At 36.8% G+C, this 20,624-nt stretch overlaps 1 protein-coding gene across 2 annotated transcripts in view; it reads right to left on the minus strand.

Annotated features, from left to right (window-relative positions):
* Window positions 1-9,651: 9,651 nt before the first annotated feature.
* Dsc2 (desmocollin 2) overlaps window positions 9,652-20,624 on the minus strand; it is a 32,666-nt gene continuing 21,693 nt past the window's right edge. Inside the window, exons 10-17 of one of the 2 annotated variants that reach the window (XM_047526641.1) lie at window positions 20,085-20,341; window positions 19,826-19,968; window positions 17,077-17,301; window positions 14,144-14,380; window positions 13,641-13,765; window positions 12,124-12,378; window positions 11,535-11,580; window positions 11,305-11,447 (exon numbers count right to left, since the gene is read on the minus strand). In XM_047526641.1, the coding sequence (XP_047382597.1) occupies window positions 11,545-11,580; window positions 12,124-12,378; window positions 13,641-13,765; window positions 14,144-14,380; window positions 17,077-17,301; window positions 19,826-19,968; window positions 20,085-20,341 (1,278 nt within the window). In that variant the 3' untranslated portion in view covers window positions 11,305-11,447; window positions 11,535-11,544. Of the gene's footprint in view, window positions 11,448-11,534; window positions 11,581-12,123; window positions 12,379-13,640; window positions 13,766-14,143; window positions 14,381-17,076; window positions 17,302-19,825; window positions 19,969-20,084; window positions 20,342-20,624 lie in introns of both variants that reach the window. The other variant, XM_047526640.1, reaches the window with a different exon arrangement.

Here is a 20,624-nt window from a genome sequence, read left to right on the forward strand (position 1 = left end):
CCTCTCCCCAAGGTGTCTAAGCCCCTATCCCTTTTATAAGCTTTATATATTGTTCTACCAGTTTAACCCTCTTTGAATCTCATCCTCCTGTGTTTAATAAAATCTGTATGCTCTTTTACTTGTTATCTATTGTTAATTTATTTTTTAAATGATTTTTATTGGTGCATTATAATTATACATAATAATTATACCAGAGGAGGGTCCAGTTGGGGTCCAGGTTCTTGGTTAGCTGAACAAAGAATTGAATAAGACATGCAAAACAGCAGGAAGAGGGTAGATTTACTGAAAGCGAAAGACCCTCCCTAAAGAAGAGTGGTGCTGGCCTAGGAAGAGAGGCTCCAGGCCCTGCCTGCACAAGTCTCCTCTTTTATGCTGAGCTGTGCCTCTTTCCCCTTCAATGGACCTGACTGAAAACCTTGCTCATTTTTTTCCCCATTTGGCTAATTGAAGTGTAGAATTTGTGGCAGGAGTTGCTATGGTGATGAGATTTATCATTAAGAGGGATATGATGACTCCCCTCCTCATTTTGTATTCAGGCCAACATTTTTCTTGTACCCTGCTCCGCCATCTTGACATCCCCAAACTACTCTCAACAATGGATTCACTCTGTCCTGTTTGTACATGTACAGAACTTAATTTGGTTAATTTCATTCCCTTGCACTTTCCCTTACCCACTCCTCCTCCCTCGCTCACCTCCTTGCTCTACTCTATGGATCTCCCATTATATTATTATTATTATTTTAATCAGCAAATTATAATTATAAATGTATACATATATATACAGATACATACATAATATATATTATATATATACATTATAATTATAATTATAAAGTATAGTTACAATATACATATATGTGTATATATATATTTATATGGACTGGCTTCACTGTAATATATTCGTACATGTGACACAGGAGAAGAGGTGTCCCAGAAGGAGCATTGGAGAAGGAGTTCCCTGAGAGAAGGGGAACTTGACTCAGGACCAGTAGGGTTCTTGGCGTACTTGATGGAAAAAAATTTCAGCACATGCTAGTCAGAGGTGTACACAGAGATTTAGTGAGAAAAGTAGGTATATGTTCAAGGGAGAATGTGGGTCATCTCAAGAGTGAAATATGTGGTTTGGGGGTTATCAGGTCTTCTTGTGAAGAAAATTTTGTGAGGGGTAGTATAGAAAGTAGGTAGGGATGGTATCAGTCTGGAGATATCAAGACTGGTTCTGGTGGTCTGGTTAGTCTCCAGCTCCTCAGGTTAATCCCCTAAATTATAGATTCCTCAAAACATTGTATCTCTATTTGCTTAATCTATTCATTGGGAGTGTTTTAGTCAGCTTTGAAAAAGCCATGACTAAATGACCTGATCAGCAACAACGGTAGAGGAGAAAGAGTTTATTGGGGGGCTTGTGGTTTCAGAGGTCTCAATCCATAGACAGCAAGCTCTATTCCTCGGGGCTTGAGGTGAGGCTGAACATCATGGTGGCGAAGTGTGGTAGAGGGAAGTAGCTCACATCATGATCAGAAAACAGACAGAGATTCCACTCACCAGGTATAAAAATATACCAAAGCCACGCCCCAATTCTCACCTCCTCTAGCCACACCCTACCACCTGAGTAATCACTCAATTAATCCCTATAAGGGGATTAAATCACTGATTGGGTTAAGACTCTTACAACCCAATCATTTTTCCTCTGAAACTTGTTGCACTGACTCACATGTGAGCTTTTGGGGGATAGCGCCACACATCCAAACCATAACAGGGAGTGTTAATTAACAGTGCACAAGCAAATTTGAAGATTTCCCAAGAATTTTGGGAGCAACAGACCTGTAAGAGAGACTGGCTTAGGGCATGACAGCCCTGAAAAATTATGCAGAACTTCTGAATTAAAATCTTATTTCCTTGCCCAGTGCCTCACACATGGGAAGCAAGCTCTCCACCTCTGAGCTACAACTCCAGCTCCTGACTGTTCCAGCTACTGCTGGAAGTGCTTCGTTTGTATGAGTTTCCTTAATTCTCAGTTTCCATTTTGCAGATAAGGAGGCTGAAGGCCAAGGAACTTGAGCTCTCCCAGGTGGTTTGCAGTACAGCCCAGGTAGTACCCCAGGGATAAAGCTCCATGGACTTCAAAGTGCCAGATCTGCCCAGATCACCTTTTTACATTGTTTAAAGACTAATGGAGACTGGAGTAGTATATTCACTGGGCAAAGATTTAAAGAAATAATGAGTAACTTAGTCTGCTACAAAATGAACAATGTAATTGGTTTAAAGTTGCATTTATTATGCAGATCCTCTTTGAAGTATTTCTTTTGACATTTCTAGTAAATTTTTGCTGAGTCTAGGCTTTTCATGAAAAGTTACAAATGCCAAACCCCAAGTGTGTTAAAGTAAAATTTCAAGACCAAAAACATGAGTGCACTTGAATATAATGTGAGAAAATGCAATATTTTCTTTTTTTTTCCCTTGCTTTCAATTCAATCATTCACTGTGAATATGTTTAGTGTGAGCTTTACATACTAAGATGGAAAGGTTTTTCTTTACAAGTTTGTAAGACTTGAAAAATCCTAAACTCTGTGAACTTTTTCTTGCTCCATATTTCAATTAACCTCTTCCTCAACTTTATGAATAATATATGTTCATTATAAAATAAAAATACAGAAACACATAATTAAGAAATATTTCCATAACCCTGAGATAATCACTCAATATTTAATTCTATTACAAGTAACCTCATGTTTATTAAAATTTGGGATTGTGCTGACCTCAAAAGTTATCCCACTTTTTATTAATACTATGTTTTATGACTTTTCCATTTAATTCTCTTCAAAATAAAGTAACTGCATGATAGTCAATCATCACCATCATACCAATGCTGATAGCTATGATTTATTAATCTTTTGATGAATCAAACACTAAGCTAGGGTTTTTGTATGTATTTACACTTATTTCAGTTTTGTCCCCATTTTGTATGTAAGAAAACTGAGACTTCTGTGATTTCACAAGTTCACTCAGTAAGAACAAAGTTGTGATTCTGATCTGTGTCTGACTACAAAGTCAGTGGCCATGATAATTATATCCATTGTCCTCAATTTTGGTCATTGTCTCACAATAACATATTATAAATCATTTAATTATTTCTCTGCCATGGGACATTTAGTTCAATTCTCCACATATTTAATGCCCCTGAGACAAATATCCTTGCCGGTGTGTAGAATCTTTCATTCCTCTTCCACTTCTTGAGATAAATCTTTCCCCTTGCTTGATTAGTAATTTTGCATCAAAACTTTGTACATCAAGACCCTTTCAACTCTGGCTTTCTTAGCCTCTAATTTCCTAAGGGTTTACTTAGGTTCTCAATTCTTGATAAATTTCCAATAGACATCTTTCCCATGGGAATACATTTTAAGCGGAAAAGACTTCGCTCTGCCCCTACCCACAACCTAGTTGGGTCCTGGCACACAGTTCATCTAATGGGGATCGCCTGCCACCGTACCCTACACGGCCTCTACAGACAACATAGTGCAACCAAATAGCTGCAACCTCCTGGACAGTCACCAATTGCATCTGGAATTGACCTTTCTAGTCCTATTGTCTCTGGAGATTTGACATTTCCACTTCGTTTTTGGAATACATGCAATATAATTTGCATGCATCTTATTGACTAACAGCAGTAATGTGGACAAAGTTGTTTTTATTTTGCTTATTATGTGGCCTAGTCATGTTCCTACCCCAAGACTATGCCTCCATTTCTCTCCCATGTAGTAAAAAGAAGCCATGGGGGGAAATAGACATTCTGAAATACTTAATTTACTGCGATTGTGGGATTTTACTAATAAGTGTGTTTCAACTCTTACAATTCTAACTTTATGCTTAACATACATATGCAAAAGCTTCTAAAAGCAAACTTAAAACACTTTCTTCATAAACCCTCAAATGATCACATAAACCTATTCACTAAGTCCCTATCAATGGTACTAGTACTTCAGAGTATGCAAACATGATCCAGAAAATATTAAAAAGTGAAGAATTCCATTCCTCTCCCAATATTTGATTGTCTCTGGTTTTGATCCAATATGGAATATTTATTTTAATAAACACCACAAGTGATTCTGATGCAGATAATTGTGAACTGCACTCTAAAAAGTAGTACAAGCAAGAATTTCAACAAGTCTTCCCTAACATTTGTTACCTACAAAAGAAATGAATTTTCTTCTTGTGTGTAATAGGATCTGAATAAATTTTACACCTAATAAGTATAAAATTATATAAGTTATGTCTGTACTCTTTTCTTAATATCGACAAAATGAGCAAAAGAAAAAGAGAAGACGCAACCAGCAAAACCTCCACATTTGCAATCTCCTGTCTGTGCTCAGGCTTTCTGCAGGAGCCCAAGGGTACAAAAGAAATAAACAATGGCACAGAATAGCCTTTGACATCTCCCATGCATGAACTGTCACTCCATACAGAGGGCATCACTGAGAACCTATTCTTTAATCTCACATGTAATTTAGGATATACCAAATGGATTTTAAAGCAAAGAATATGCCCCAAAATCACCACAGTAGAAATCAAAAGAACTCTTACACTGATGTGGAATTTAATTTAATATAGTCATGGAGAACAGTACAGGGATTCCTCAAAACACTAAAAGATGTAGCATAAGATTCAGTTATCCCTATTTTGGGTACATCTTCAAAGAAAACAAAATTAGAGTACCAAAGAGATACCTGTATTCCCATATTTACTAGGGCACAATTCACAACAGCTTAAGATGGAATCACCCAAGGTGCCCATTGATAGATAAATGGGCAAAGAAAATGTAATGCAAATACACACAGTGGAATATTATCCAGCTGTCAATAACAACAAAATTCTGTGATTTGCAGCAAAATGGATGGAACTGGTAAACATGACATTAAGTGAAATAAGCCAGGTATTTAAGTACCAGGTGTTCTCTCTCACATGTGGAAGCTAAAATAACTGAACTTGAAAGTAGAATAGAGATTACTATAGACTAGAAATGGTGTGGTGGAGGCGGGTAAAACAAGAGAAGTTGGTTAGTGCACCCTGTATACACATATGAAATATCACACTGAACCCATTAACATGTGCAATTAATGTGTTAATAAAGATTTTTAAATAAGAACATTTTTTAAGTAAAATAAGATTAAAATGCTTGGTTTATCTTACTAACCAGCTGTGTTAAGCACTACTTTCTCTTTTATTTTCTACTTTTTAGCACTATAGTATTTGGTTTTACATTAAGATTCTGTGTTACATGCCTTAACTTAAAATCCAGCTGAGTGATGCATATATTTACTTCACTTGAAATAAAATTTAAGCAAAAGCAATTTAAGTTGCTCCTAAGACATAAAGAGGTGGGGAGACATCTCAGACCTAGAAACCCAAACCAGGAGCAGAAATAATAGAAATGATCCTCCAAAAGGGCAAAAGTCAGGCACATAACTGTCTGCCATGTATGAAACCCAAACCTTTCTCCAATAACTGAAGAGGTCTGTTCCTCACAGGGTGAGAAAACAGGAGGGCAGGGCCCATATCTTGTGTGTCATCTTCTGGGACATTATCAGCTCACAGCACAGCATGGTCATTGACTTAGAGGCTCACCACTAAACATTTCTTTCCATGCTTCACCTGAGGGTGTTCTCTCTGTGCACACATGAGTTCTGAGGTACCCTGCCACCGTGTCCTCCTAGTCTAACTCAGAGGAAGCTCTTCAAACTATGTCCCCCTTTCCTTACTTTCTGGTTTCACAAGATACTTCTTGAGTTGAGGTGGCTCAAAAATACTTAATGTGACTTTGACAAACTCATTAGAAATCATTTCTTGAATTTCCCAAATATAAGTGGTTCTTAGTTGTTGTTTCTCACAGGTGGTTCTTTAGTTTAAAAAATCACTACAGTGTTAGAACATGTTGACAATAAAGGAATAGTCACAAAGGTGATTTTCACATTGGCCAATGAGAAAAATATAAATCTTTAGGCAATGCTGTGGTCTAATTTTGGTCAGGTGCCTAAAATATATGTGAATCCATTCATTCACTCATTCCCCCAACAAACCTATAGAGTAGCCAGTGCTCTATGTGCTGGTTACAAACAGGATTGTGCAATCATTGGTGGTAGGAGTTCTTCAACTGACCCAAACCACAATACTGGGGCAGTACCTCTGCTGTCTGCCACCCACACTATGCATTAGAGAAGCAAAGGGAAGGATTCCAGAACCTCAATGCTTTACTTTCTTGTGCAAAGTTGTAAATGCTAATATTTAACTCAGTATCTCTGCATTAAAGAAATAATTCAGTGCAGAATCTTTTTTTAATTATTTTTTTTATTTTTTGCAGACTGCATTTGGATTCATTGTACACAAATGGGGTACATCTTTTCGTTTCTATGGTTATGTACGATGTAGATTCATACCATTTGTGTAATCATACATGTACATAGGGTAATGATATCTATCTCATTCCACCATTTTAATGCAGAATCTTATAAGCATGATGTCTACCATAGAAAATTTATGCTAAGGGAAAGTAAGGTAGGGACCCCAAAACCTAGTTTTTAATCTTCAATAGCTTTTTTCATTGTGAATTGGTCAATCCAATTTTATTTCATCAAAAAGTATTGACATGCCAGGAGCAAAGGTGCATGCCTGTGAACCCCTAGGGAGACTGGGGCAGGAGGCTCTCAAGTTCACATCCAGCCTCAGCAACTTAGGGAGAACTTCAGCAATTTAGCAAGACACTGTTTCAAAATTAAAAAAAAAAAAATTTAAAAGAATTGGAGTTACAGCTCAGTGGTAAAACACCCTTGGGTTCAATCCCCAGTACTTAAAAAAAATATTGGTGGGGAAAAAAATTTTGCCAGACAGCACTGTATGAATATGCATCTTTATTTTTTTAAACCACAATGAGTTTACTATATGAAGAAACACACACACACACACACACACACACACACACAGAAGCTTGTAAGTGAATCTGCTCTAGACATACAAATGCCTTCTGTTTACAGGAGATGTATTTGAACTAGATCTTCAAAAAGTCATATTTTTTCAAAGGAAGAAATGAACAATGAGTGAGCCAGGACATTGCAAAGGAAGGACCCAACATAAGCAAGACAGAGAGTATATGTAGAGGTACTGACCACATATCGTGGTCCAGGTCAGCTAGACCTGCAAGAACTGAACCACCAAGAACTGCACAAACATGCCCATAACCAGTTCCACCACAGGTGGCTCTGTGTGTTTTGAATGTGATTTTGTGTTTCCAGTTTATCTTCCAAAGTCATAAGTAGCCTGTAGGCAGGAGAATACCATGATCTTGTCTTTTCTTTGGGGGCAGTTGGATAGAGGAAAGAGGGAAGAAATTGGAGACACCAGTGGAGGTGAGACATGTGGTGGGCTTGCATGGGGTACGCGAGGGAGAAGCACAGTAAAGAGGGGAGTAGGGAATAATCCGCATAGGCTACAGTTCATCAGCATGGACACTCGGCTTGGGAAGAGTGGGGCACAAGTTCACACACTACAGTATTCATTGTTTTGCATCGTCTGGAATTTTTTTCACGTGTTGAATACTCACTTTGTGTCAAGCATCATATGACACATTTTATAGGCGTTAGTCCACTCCTTGCTCAATCCACCATGTCTGGACCTGATCAGAGTATGCAGGTGGAGAGAGAAGCTGATTCATCTTGTACTTTGTCACAGAAGAGCAGTCTTTGTAGTGTACATTAGGAAGAGCATGCATGACTGCACTGGGAAGGCATTAAGTGACTGTCATAGAAATCAATTATGTCAGGAATGAAATCGTGTTGAAAATTTGCAGAAAAATTGGCAGTGTTGGACAACAAATAGGATGAGCTACGCAAAGAAGAGAGGGAAATCAAGGATTCAAGTCTAAGTAATAGGAGCACATAATTCAGGTGGGAAACTCCGAAGAACCTGATTTGGTGTGTAGCATGACATATTTGTCTTTTACATAATGAGCTTGAAATTCAGGAAGGTTAATAAGGATCTAACAGAAGAACTGAATTAGAGCTGTAAGTGTTCATAGATCTCATGTAACTTCTTAGGGCTTCTTTTACTGAAGAAGGCTCTAAAGCACCTAGAAGAAAAAGCATTTTTAGACTCAGGATGTTACTAAAGAGGTTGACTAGAGCAAAATAAGTTGTCAAGACTTCCATCAGGTTCCCAGGAAAAGGGATAGAGATGAAGACTAATGAGGAAGCCTGTAGTCAGTCAGATTTTACATGAGGAAATCAGGATCCAAGATAAAAACCAGTTTTAAGGATTAAAAAAAAAAAGACAGGAAACAATTACAGGGAGAAATCAAATAGAACTAAAATTGAACTAACAATGTCTTCCTTCTGGTGAAGAAGAATCACCCATTTTCGGGAGGAATCCTAAGATTTGGCCTCCTTGAGGCAAAATGTGACTGATCAAAAATTTAACCTACCTTTTTAGTTCAGTCTCAAGATTTATCACACTGACTCCTGGTTTATGAATAAGATGTAGCTTTCTGAATACCAAGAATAAGAGACCTAGAAACTATTATGAACCATGAAGTTGTCAAAAGCCATCACAGGTAAAATGCTGGTCAGGCTTCTGGGAAAGGTGAACCAGAGTGACAAGGCAAGAAAACAGCTGTAAAGCGAGGAGAGGTTAACGATACAATAGATGCAACTCTGCACCAATTCCTAAGAAATCACTCTTTTAACACTGACAGGAATCCATTCAAGTAGCCTTCTCCACCCAGCTCAATACAAGTGAGGAAACTAGACACAGAAAGTTTAAGTGACTTCTAAATCCCACCACTAGCGAGTGTGTAGCAGAGACGTGTACCGGGGAATCTTACTCTGGAGTCCTTTGCCCTTAGGATTACTATGGCATCCACCAAAGAGACATAAACTTTCAGCAAGTGATTGCTAATGTCTAGCCAGACAGCTAAAAAAGTAGCTAAGGAATCTTAAATGTGTAATTTTTATAGGACTCCAGAATTAGAGCCCAGTTTAAGAAGAGGTTTTGTTTTCCACCCAAGTTCAACTTTGTAGTTTCATAGTATTACAAACTAGGTCATCTTACATGGATGATTCTCAGCAAACTTTGCAACGTATGTTTTAAACAACTGGATATCTAAGACCCAGTCACTAAGTGATGATTATGAAGAGACAAGATTGACATGTAGAATTTTTTTTAAATCTCTCCAGTATCCTATTTTAATTTTTTTTGTAAACATGAATTGATTGTTCATTTGACTTATCGAAAATCATTTATTATGTGCCTTTTAGGTGGACCACTCTATATGACTTTCATGCTTAACAACCACTTTTTATTCAGGTATCTTACAACTATCATAAGAAAGGAGTTCTAGAAGTATTCCCCATTTTAAGGTAATAGAAATACACTCAAAATAATGTATGCAATTTAACCAGTACCACAACATCCCAGTCCTTATAATGGTATTAACGTATAAATGTGTGGGGAAAGTGCATCAGAGATCTCTCCAAATCAAACTCTAAATTCTAAAAATGTATTACAGGAGTGTAAACCAGGGACTCAACTTCTCTATATCAGAAAAACAAACCCTTTAAACCCATATCAGACCAAACAAATTCACACCCATTTTTAAAAACAGCATAACCAGTAATACACAAGATTTTTATACATAATTTATTAAAAACATTTCTGGGAAATCATATTTTTGACTGAGCAGTAATGAAACTATTGAAAAGATAGATGGTTACTGAATAACTATCCAATGCTAATTTTGAAAAAATAATTGTTATAAGCCAACCTTATACATTCAAGACAAGCACATTATTAACAATCTTAAATGTTAGAAATATATTTAGAATGTCCATATAGTTGCACACAGAGAATTTATTGAAATAAGCCATAAATCTGAAATTTGGTTGGCTATAGTTTAATTTTATCTTATTGTTTTAAAGTTTAAGTGGTTTGGCCCATTTGTATATTTGCTAAAAACTGAAACTGAAATATTAAAAGAACAACTTTACAGACAGGACTAACCATCTTATCTAAAAAGTGATAAAACTGTCATCCTAGAGAACTTTCAAGATCCCTGTATTCTGAAGCTTATTTCAAACAACCAACACTATTTGGCATTTATAAACTATATCCTGGCTTTAAAGATATGAACTGTAACTGTGCAATCACACACTAAATATCCACATCCCAATTCTAATTACACCATTTCTTTTGTTAACATAGAATGGTGCCTCTAAAAAATCATGACATAGTTCTATAGTTTCAATGGTAAAATTCTTAGTTGAGGAGGTAATGAAGCAATCACCAAGATATTCAAAACAATAAAATTAACAAACATTGATTTTTAAGAAAAAAAAAAGAATACATATGCTTACATAAAGCAAAACAAAATCCACCTTTTACAAGAGGAAAAGAGAGACAACTTTGAAAAATATTTGAATTTTCTAACCCAAGTAGAAGTTTCTAAAAAGGATCGAAGACAGACAAGTGGGGGATGGGGGAGAGAAAAAGGAACAGAATGAAAGAGAGTGAGACCATTTGGCATTTCAGAGACAAAAACAAATTGCAAGAGCAAAAATACATTCTAAAAGCACTTTTGAAAAAAAATTCACTAACAAAGTACAGAGAAATTATGAACTCCGTACAAGATTCTATAAAAATCTAAAAGTGAACTCCACCAAAATGGAATTGTAATAACAGTCAATACCTGGTTAGAAATTTTCCTGCCCATTACGAAGAAAGGTCCTGCTACAAGAATAAAGCAACACAAGAATGCAGTGTATACATTTAGACTGTTTACGAAAACAACAGTTTCCAAGCACCACACAAATAACTAAGTAGTTAACTGGAGATAATGTTCTCTATGATCTTCGATTAGGTTATACTTTAAGTGGTCTATAAATATAGATTTGAATTAATTAAATCTTATTGCATTATGACTTGGTTGTTGTCATTATGCCCAAATGTAAACAATAATGCAAGTTTCCTATCTGTAAATCCACTTGGGAGCATGTAATCAAAAACTACATGAAAGTCCAAAAAATTGTGGACTTACATGGTTTCTTGATAATTATGCACTTGGCCAAAGAGATTCTGCAAAATAAGCGAAGAAAAGTTCCAAACATAACATCTTCTATTTTGAAAGATCCTCGTTTGTAATTTTTGAAAGGAAGAGAAAAATAAAATAAAACAGTGACAAAGCCCCTGGCTTTTGTTGACTTATGAGAACATGTTCATCTCTTCATGCATGCTTCTGCTAGTGTCCTAAATTTGGGCTCCAAATGATCCAAAAATTCAAGCCCATCTTCATCTTGTCGTTCACTACAACAGCCCACAGAACCAGCCAGCGATCCTTTTCCTTCATAGTTATACGTAAGGACGTAGTCTTGAGCGTGCTTGTGATTGTCATCCTGATTACACTGATGTACCTTCTGCCAAGAGGAAAAACACAACACATTTTATTATTATTATTTTAAACACCAAAATATACTAACATAAAAATAATTGCTTTGATTTACCTTTCATTGTTTAATTTTTAATCAGTGTGTGTCCTCTAATGGATTCCTACATATAAAAAATGCACATGATTGGTCTGTATCATCAAAATCACACTATCAATTCAGTAGATAGCAAGTTTCTAGGTAGCAAGTAACGAGTGGTTATTTTAGGTCATCATTAATTTCCCCTTTCAAAAATGATGGCAGAAAGTGATAACATATCAATTAAACTGAACCCACATGGATGTGAGCTCAGATATCCCCGGACAGGCTCAGTGATGATGCACATGGTATTGTCTTGTACTGCATTTCTGGATTCTAAGACATGAATTATCAGGTGGGAAATGTTAGCACAAAGTCTTGAAAGAATAATTTAAATATCATCACATCTTATTTCATTAAGAATAACAAAACCCAAACAATATTCGAAGAAATGTACCTAACTACTTAAATCTGAACGTAACTAAATCAGAATTAAGAAAAACAAATCTTCCAATGAGTAGATTCTTAATTAAATGAAAATAAAGGTATAAATAAACATAAAATCATCATCATTTTTAAAGTTTAAGGGAAATTAAAATGGATTTGTAGAACACCTAGGGAAACTCACTTCTCCAAGTCGGGGCTGAGTGAAACTATGCCACTCCGAGTAAGTGTATCTGCAGTTGTCCACCTCGACATGTCCTCCCCTGCAGGAGTCCAGCGTGTGATGATGCCCAGTGCCCCGGCAGGAGTCCAGGGTCTGGTGTCCTTTCACCATTTCAATGGTCTCCTGCCCTCCATTTCTGACTCCTGATCCCAAGGTGCCACAAATTCCCTGACCAGCAGCACCCACAGCCTGGGTTGTGAAACCATTTGTGGAATACTGAAATGAAAACAATTTGCATGGAGGAAATTAAAGAAAACAACAACAACAAATGATGAAGAAAAACCACGATCATGCCGATAATGGCTTGATTTGTTCTGTGTGCTAGAAAGTAGTAAGTTCTCTGGGGACAGAAACTAAACCTCTCTTTGTCAATCCTGAGCACCTGACTATTCCAAACCCAGGAATGAATTTTGCGTCTTCACATAAGAAACAAGTTGCAGCTGTCAGCGGCACCTGGACAACTTGGAAAGCTTGATGTATAATTCCTTCTTTAAAAGCTTCTTATGATACCATACAACTTCAGTTGTTATCTCCTTCCTGCATCTCACACCCCAAAGCAGCACTACCATCTCACAGGTATTCACTTTCATAGTTCAACTATAAAATGTTGCTTTCATAGTTAAATCCATCCCTTTTTATCTGACTGGACAAAAACAAATAATAATCAGCCTTCTTATTCAGCAATTCAGTCACTTCAACTAAATAAAAAGAATGAAGTTGCTGTAAGAATCTTAGCTGCAATAATATATTCTTGCAATCTACATAACTACAAATAATAAACCAGGCAGAGAAGATATCAAGAACATCAAAGCTTTGGCCCTAATGTAATTTAAGTTTTATTTCTTTCAATCCCTCCCTAAATGCATTAGTCTTTTATTTTCCAACTCTTTCCTGCTCTGATCATCAACGATGCTTTTTATAGGGAATTTACTTGCTCCTCTTCCACATATTAGACTAGAAAAAGTCAGAGCAATGCAGTCACTTGTTAGTACTGTTGATCTGGATATTCAACCTCAGGCTCTTTTCTAACCCACATTATAGCCAGAAAGAATTCATTAAACTTCTTCCCACGATGATCAAAGCATATAGCGATTTTATTGCTGCTGCCAGAAAAAATTTAAAAACAATTACACTGGTGATCTGTGACTAATTAAATGCAACATGTTTACAGCATAAGCGGCAATTTAAATAGATGCAGAAAACTAGGCCTAACATTGAAACCATGAGACATCTGAAGTAAAAAGCAATAATGACATGCTAAAGGATTTTCACTATAAGCTAGCACTATATGGCCAAATCAAAATACCATGTGTCCCCATAGCAATTCGTCAGTTTATCAGTTCAACAGGAGAGATGACAATTTATGGTAAATTACCCAACACCAAAGAACTTTGCTCGGGAAAGATCACTCTAGAAGGAATATACATAATACACTGATTCATCCTTTGTATTTATTTTAAAAAAGACACAAGACCTACCACTTTGTCATCTCCAGGAGCTTCGGTGTTTGACACAATGAGGTTCTGCTGGGCTAAATCATCAGGCAGTACTTTCAGTTCTTTGGTTGTCCTAGAAATCCCACAGACTAATGTAAATAGTATACCTGGAGGAAGAGAGAAAGAACACTACCTGAGTCTATCATAAAATAATGTGAAAGTATGAATTTACAGTAATGAATATGCAAGACAAATTGTAACTTTCCTAAGCATACAAATATGACTGCTTGTGTCAAAGCAGTCAGTATACAAGTTTGCTCTAAATACATGTGGCACATGCTGTATTTCTACACTGAAATTTATGTCTGCTGAGAAGACACTAGATATTCAAAAGTGTACTTAAAACACATACTAAACGTATTTGTGTGTTAAATAGAAATTAAGCTATATGCAAATGATCAGCTATAGGTGAGAGTGCTGATTATAAGAATGTTCCTTGGAAGTTATCTTAAAGACTGTTATTAAAAATTCAAGAAAGGACTTACAAAATAGCAATGCTATGCCCAACAGTATTGCCAGGATGGCCCATGTTCCGAGTTTTACTTCTCCGTTGCCAGTCCTTTCACTTGTGCGAAATGTGCAGTCATTTTCGGTAATGCAGTTACATAAAATAACATTCAGTGAAGTGACTGTAGATAAGCCAAATCTATCTGAAACTCGAATAGGTACTGCGTATGATCCAAATGGAGGATCGTTCTGATAAGAAAGACGTGCCGCTGTATCTGAGAAAGAAATAAAGCCAAGCACTATAAAACATCACCAATTTCTCCTAGGCATAAATAACTAATTATCAGACAGTTATCTTATTGCCCTACAAATGGACATTCTGATGGGATAACATGACTACTAGCAGAGAATGGTCTAAATAGTTCTATCTGCAGCCATTGCATATTGCATATAAAAGTTGGTCTTTTTTGGCTCTTGAAATAATATATTTTATCTGTTCATAAACAAATCCTCTCATCGTAACTAAGAGACTGGTTTTTATCGTATCTGTAAAATATTCAATTAAACCAGTCAGCCTATATTTCCCTTTATATATGATTCATCAGAGAGTAACAGTCTGAAACTCTGGGTGTCTCCCTTCATTCTTTTCCATACTGTGCCAAGTAAACACACACACTTGTGATTTATTGTCAGAGGCTGATTCTGACAACTTAGAACACATCTGACCTTGAACATATTAGTAGGTCATAGGTCACACTGCTAGATGCACCGTCTAAAGGGCACTGGGTTCAACTGCATAGTTTTTTGTTTTTATTTTTTTAGAGCAGAGGTAGAAAGAGATCCAGAAGACAAGCCAATACAATCTTGGATTCAGAACCAAAGACGTAGTACTTAATATAGATGTCACATGCCAAAGGACAATCCCTCTCTCACTTAAATGCCCAATGAGACACTCCAATTTTTGTAAGGTGTTTGAGGCTCTAAATGTAAATTTGAATGTTAGGTGATGAAATTGCTGAATTAAGATTTTAAGATAGACCATGGTTAAATTGTCAAGTTTATTGTGTAAGGAATAATAAAAATAACAAGACAAACAAAATCAAAACCAATGATTCACAGTGTGCCATGGTCTATTTCATTCATGATCTCATTTACTTTCTGAAATAATCCCATTTTACACCTGAGTAAATTGATACTCAAAGAGAATAAATAGTATGCTCAGATTTACAGAACTAATAAATGGTGGAGCCAGCATTTGACTATATGACTTCAAAGTCTTTTCTTGGTGTTTCTTAACTGGGTGTTTCCCTGGTTTAGGATGAATTCACAGACCAGCAACTCTTTAAAATAACAAAATTGGGGGCCTTGGGATATAGCTCAGTGGTAGTGAAATTGCCTAGCATGTGTGAAACCTTGAGTTTAACACCCACAACTACAAAACAAAACAACAACAAAAACAAACAAACAAACAAAAAAAACCCACAAAGTTCATACTTCTGCCAAAGTTTTACTTGCTTAAGTAAGGCTATATTTGGGGGTAGGGGTTACTGTGGTTTGAACCCAGGAGTGTGTTACCATTGAGCTACATCCCAGCCCTTTTTATTTTTTATTTTGAGATGATCTGCTAAGTTGTTGAAGGTCTAAGTTGCTGAGGCTGGTTTTGAATCTGTGATCCTCCTGCCTCAGCCTCCTGGGTCGCTGACATCACTGGTATGCAATACTGCACCCCAAAAAGTAGGGATATATTTTTTAAATTATCATTTCCTATCAACACTATTTCAAACAATGATGTTATGACGCCAAATGAGTAGAAAAGCCAAAATCTAAGTATAAGGTTGATTTTCCCTAAAAAAAACTAATCAATAACCCCCTCACACCCCCCACTCCCAACACAAAACAGAATATCTAAAACAATCTTGTCAGTTCACAAGGCAGGCTTCAAGACAGTAGCTGACTTATTTCTGTAGGTTCTTTTTTTCCTTTCCCCATCCCATTCCATTTTGTGTTTTCTCACTTTTCTAATTTGTCCTAATAGGGATGTGAGAGTCAGTCACTGAAAACATGGGATTTAAAGAGGGTTCAGGACATTTTAAGGCAAACCTCACTAAATTTGCAGAAGTTCTTGAGTCCTAAAAACTGGCAGAGCACAGCAACCCAGTCCAGGGGCAGGGCGAGCAGGAGACAGGGGATGGCTGATGCAGGGAATGATGGGAAGGTGGAAATGGAGGGGTCACCTTCGCCTTCACCATCCTTGTCACCACAGACCCTTCTGTGCTGATGTCTAAAGTAAAGACTGGGAACAAGTTGAGGAAGAATCCCAAGGAAAACAGTAGACACAAAATGGTCAGAAGTCAACCCAGGGGCAGACAGGAGTGAGGGCATGGTGGACACTCTGGGCACCAGATTCCAGTGCAATAAAGGGCTGCTGTCATTATCTTATGTGAGTGTCCTTCCGGCTCCAGTTCCACTGACAGAGCGATGAGAGAGAAAAGGGAATCAACGTGGAACCTCTGGGAAAGGACATGAGTTCAGTCTCCTCATGGGATCAGCGCAAGCTGTTCTTTGACCTGCGCGGAAATTCCATTTCTCCTTTTCCCAGTCCTTCCTTTCCCAGCTGATTCCAAGCACATCTCTTAAGACACATTCTGCTTGAGTTACTATCTCAGAGTCCACTTCCTGCAGAACTAATCCGCCAAAGAGAGGGATTCCCTTATAATGCAGGTTATGATTATCACGTGAAGACTCTACGTGGGTGGATCCTTGGAGTGGGAATGAGAACACAAGAAATTTTGCCTAAAGGAACTCTGACATAGGATTACGGGCAGACACTAGAGAGGCCCAGGGCCCACCACACCCAAACTGAGAATTGTTTTATTCTATTTCATCAAGAAAAACGTATTTCAGATGTTGTTGAGAAGAATAACATCTAGACGATGTTAAACAGAAAAAGGCAATGTTTAAAAACACATACCATTAATTTTCGTCAGTCTCCATATTTTCCGTACTTCTGAATCAGAACTCTCCAAACTAAAATCAAACGGTGGACCATTTACGGGTTCATCAGGATCAACAGCAACAATCTCCGCAGAGGACATAGTGGGTTTGCAGATTACCACTGTCTGCTTAGGTATATATGGGCCATTATCATTTATGTCTTCAAGTATAATCCCCAGAATCCCTGTACAAGTTCTCCCATCTAGGAAAATCAAAGTAAAAATACATTTTTAATGTTTGAAGTTTTTACCAAGAAATTATACACTGAAAATTCAAAAATTTCACAAGCACAAGCACAGCCATAGGCTAAGTCCTCAGGGAACATTAAAAGAAGAATATGACAGCCAGATATGGTGGTGCACACCTGCAATCTCAGCAGTTTGGGAGGCTGAGGCAGGAGGATCACAAGTTCAAAGCCAACCTCAGCAAATTAGTGAAGCCCTAAGCAATTTAGCAACACACTGTCTCGAAATAAAAATATAAAAAGGGCTGAGGATCTGACTCAGAGGTTGAGCTCCTTTAGGTTCAATTCCCAGTACCAAAAACAAAGTTTTAAAAAAATTACTACATTCAAGTGGACTGTAGAGAATAACTGCTATATTAGATATGTTCATCCATTCAAGAATTCACTGCAAGAAAGAGAAATCTTTATATAGGTGAGTTTTGATTGATTTTTGAGAGGAAAAAGGAAGAGTATGAACAGTAGTACTTCTGGGATGTTCAAAAACATAAAGAAATTCAAGGAGGTCAGAAAGCATGTTGTATATACCCCTGATCTGGAGAAAATAAAGGAAAAAGCAGAGAGCAGAGAGCGGGGAGTTGACAGTGGAGAAAAGGGTTGGGGACCTTTGAAAACCAGATTGGAATTCAATATACATACAGGAAGCACTAAGGTTTTTCATCAAGAAAACTAAATGGTAGAAAATATATATTTGGAAAAATAAAACAAAATAGTATATGGAAATGTTCTAAGAGTGGAAAATCACTTGCAAACTGAAATAGTCACTATGGGTGTAGTTTAAGTACTTAATCTATATAAAGGCAGCAAAAATTTACTGGATAAGAACTATGCACAAGGCACGACACTGAAAAATCTGGAAGATTCAAAGACAAAGCAGAGATAAATCTGGGGTACAAAGTAGTAATGCAGTTATTAAGTATGAAGTTGAACTTGGGTCCAGGAGTCCTGTCTCTGAATCAGTTATTCCTTCTGAGTATTAAAGAGGCCTTGAACACTGAGGTGGATAAGAAGAAGGAAAAAACCTTTACTGCTCACTGCCTGAGGTTCTGTCTCATGGGAAGCTGCCCACCTAGGAAAGCCAGAGGACCAGGCAGAGCCCTGCAGTGCGGTCCAGTGACAGGACCTTCAGTAGTTCCAGCATCATCTGGGCCAGGAGCAATGGGTCACCAGGTTCAAAACAGGTCCTGAACCATGGGCCACAGAAAAGAAGCAGGTACAAGCAACCACAAGACTGCTACTTAAAATGAGGTACAATGGAAGAGAAAAAAAGCAAACAAAAAACGAAAGCAGAAAGCAAATCAAGCACTTCCCATTTAATATAAGCCTTCCAATTAAAATTCCCAAGTAAGCAATGTTAAAATCCAACAAAATCACCAGTTAGATTAATTCTATGTAAGACTTCTTCAAAACAGGTATACCTAGGATCTTCCAAGACATAAAGAAAAGTAATTAATTATTATTATTTTTTTTTTTTTGTGGTGCTGGGAATTGAACCCAGGGCCTCATGCTTGCGAGGCAAGCACTCTACCAGCTGAGCTATCTCCCCAGCCCAAGAAAAGTAATTAATTATTAAAAGAGAAAATTATAGCTCAAATTCTAGTAGAAATAAAATAGCAACATTCACCTAATAGGAATTCTAGAAGAAAATAATAGAATAACAGAGGAACAATATTTAAGGAGATTAGTTGGAGGATATTCCAGAATTAACTCAGAGAGAATTAGAATGCCTAAATCATCTTCCAAAATCATGGCTAAATTTTAATTTTGCAAGTGAGAGCATAATAAACATGTTTATTATAGTTAGCACATTTATTTTACAAAGGATCAAAGTTCAAATGTATGTTATGGTAAATTATATTTTGTGCACTAAATGAGTCTTACATATAATCACTCTATTCATATTCCTCTCGATTTTATAAGATGCACAGAATTTCACATTTTATGTGATTTTATGGATTCATAGTGTTATCTAATTTTATAAATTACTATTTATTGTGGGGATGATTTATTTTTATAGAGTGAGCTTAATCACAATTCTAACCCCTCAGTATACTGTTAGTTTCCTGTAAAAGTTATAACTGCTTTCCAGAAGTGTACCGTGTGGCTATAAGTATGTTCTCCCTATAATGAACCTTCTGGACAAAGTGAAGATTGTACGAGAAACGAGTAGATAAATCAAAGTTTGTTTTACTAATGTAATTTTCTCAATTTTTCCTGGTTATTTAATGTTAATATGTTATGGTTTCAAGTGCATCTTATGACTAAATTGTTTTATAATTACATTTAACCCTGAAAATTCTATTCACAAAGCAGAAATGAGTTAATAAATCATAGAAAATCTCTCAATTATTCTATATGTCATTTTGGGGAGAAATGAAAACTCAGAATGTCTAGAACCACTTTTTAAAATGTAGGTTGTTGATTAAAAACTGAGGAAATATATAGCTGAAGATGTAGATAGCAGGCTTAAAAACACATTTCTTACTTTTATCTGATGCAAGGACTGTAATGTTATAGACACCATTTGAGATGACCTCTGCCTCTCTGTCCAGGCTCCGGAAAACTGTGATTGAACCTGAATCTTCATCAATGGTGACCCACCCTTTTGGATCACTTACTTTCCTATACCTGTTTACAATGATGAATTAAAATCACGAAAAAGTATTATGAACAAAATGGCAATAAGTAAATTATAAATCTTTAAAACACAATAAATTCAGAGTGAACAGTAGGATGATAAACACCTTATTCCAGTGCTGCTTCTTGTATCTGGGTCATATGCTTTGTATCCACTGCTTCTTGTCCCTGCTGGTGCATTTTCTTTGATTCGAACAGTCTGGACTAGAGGGCTGCACTCAGGACCCTCGTCCTGATTTTTCACGTTAACAGTAACCGTTGCTGTACTCATGGCGGATCTTGAGCTAGCCTCTCTAGAATATGGAGCTTCATTAACTACACCAAGTTGCAGGGCCACCTGTTGGGTTTCTTCATAATTCAGTGGCTAGCAAAGCAAACGTGTTGGAAATCAGACTGAGACATTTAATAGTTGGCAACATTTAAATGTTGACTAGTACATATAACTTCTTAAATTTGGAAATACCTAAGTACTATGTTGGAAGCAGTCACAAGACTATGAAACATATTTCGAAAATCATGGTGATGATGGAGAGAGGGGAATTCTTCATTCGATTCAGTATTTAAGCAGAGTCGACAAAACCTAAACAAAAAACTCCTCCTCAACTACAAATTTAACACAGGTCATATAATAGGTCCTGGTAATGATT

Source organism: Sciurus carolinensis, chromosome 15 (assembly GCF_902686445.1).
Source record: "Sciurus carolinensis chromosome 15, mSciCar1.2, whole genome shotgun sequence".
NCBI lineage: Eukaryota > Metazoa > Chordata > Mammalia > Rodentia > Sciuridae > Sciurus > Sciurus carolinensis.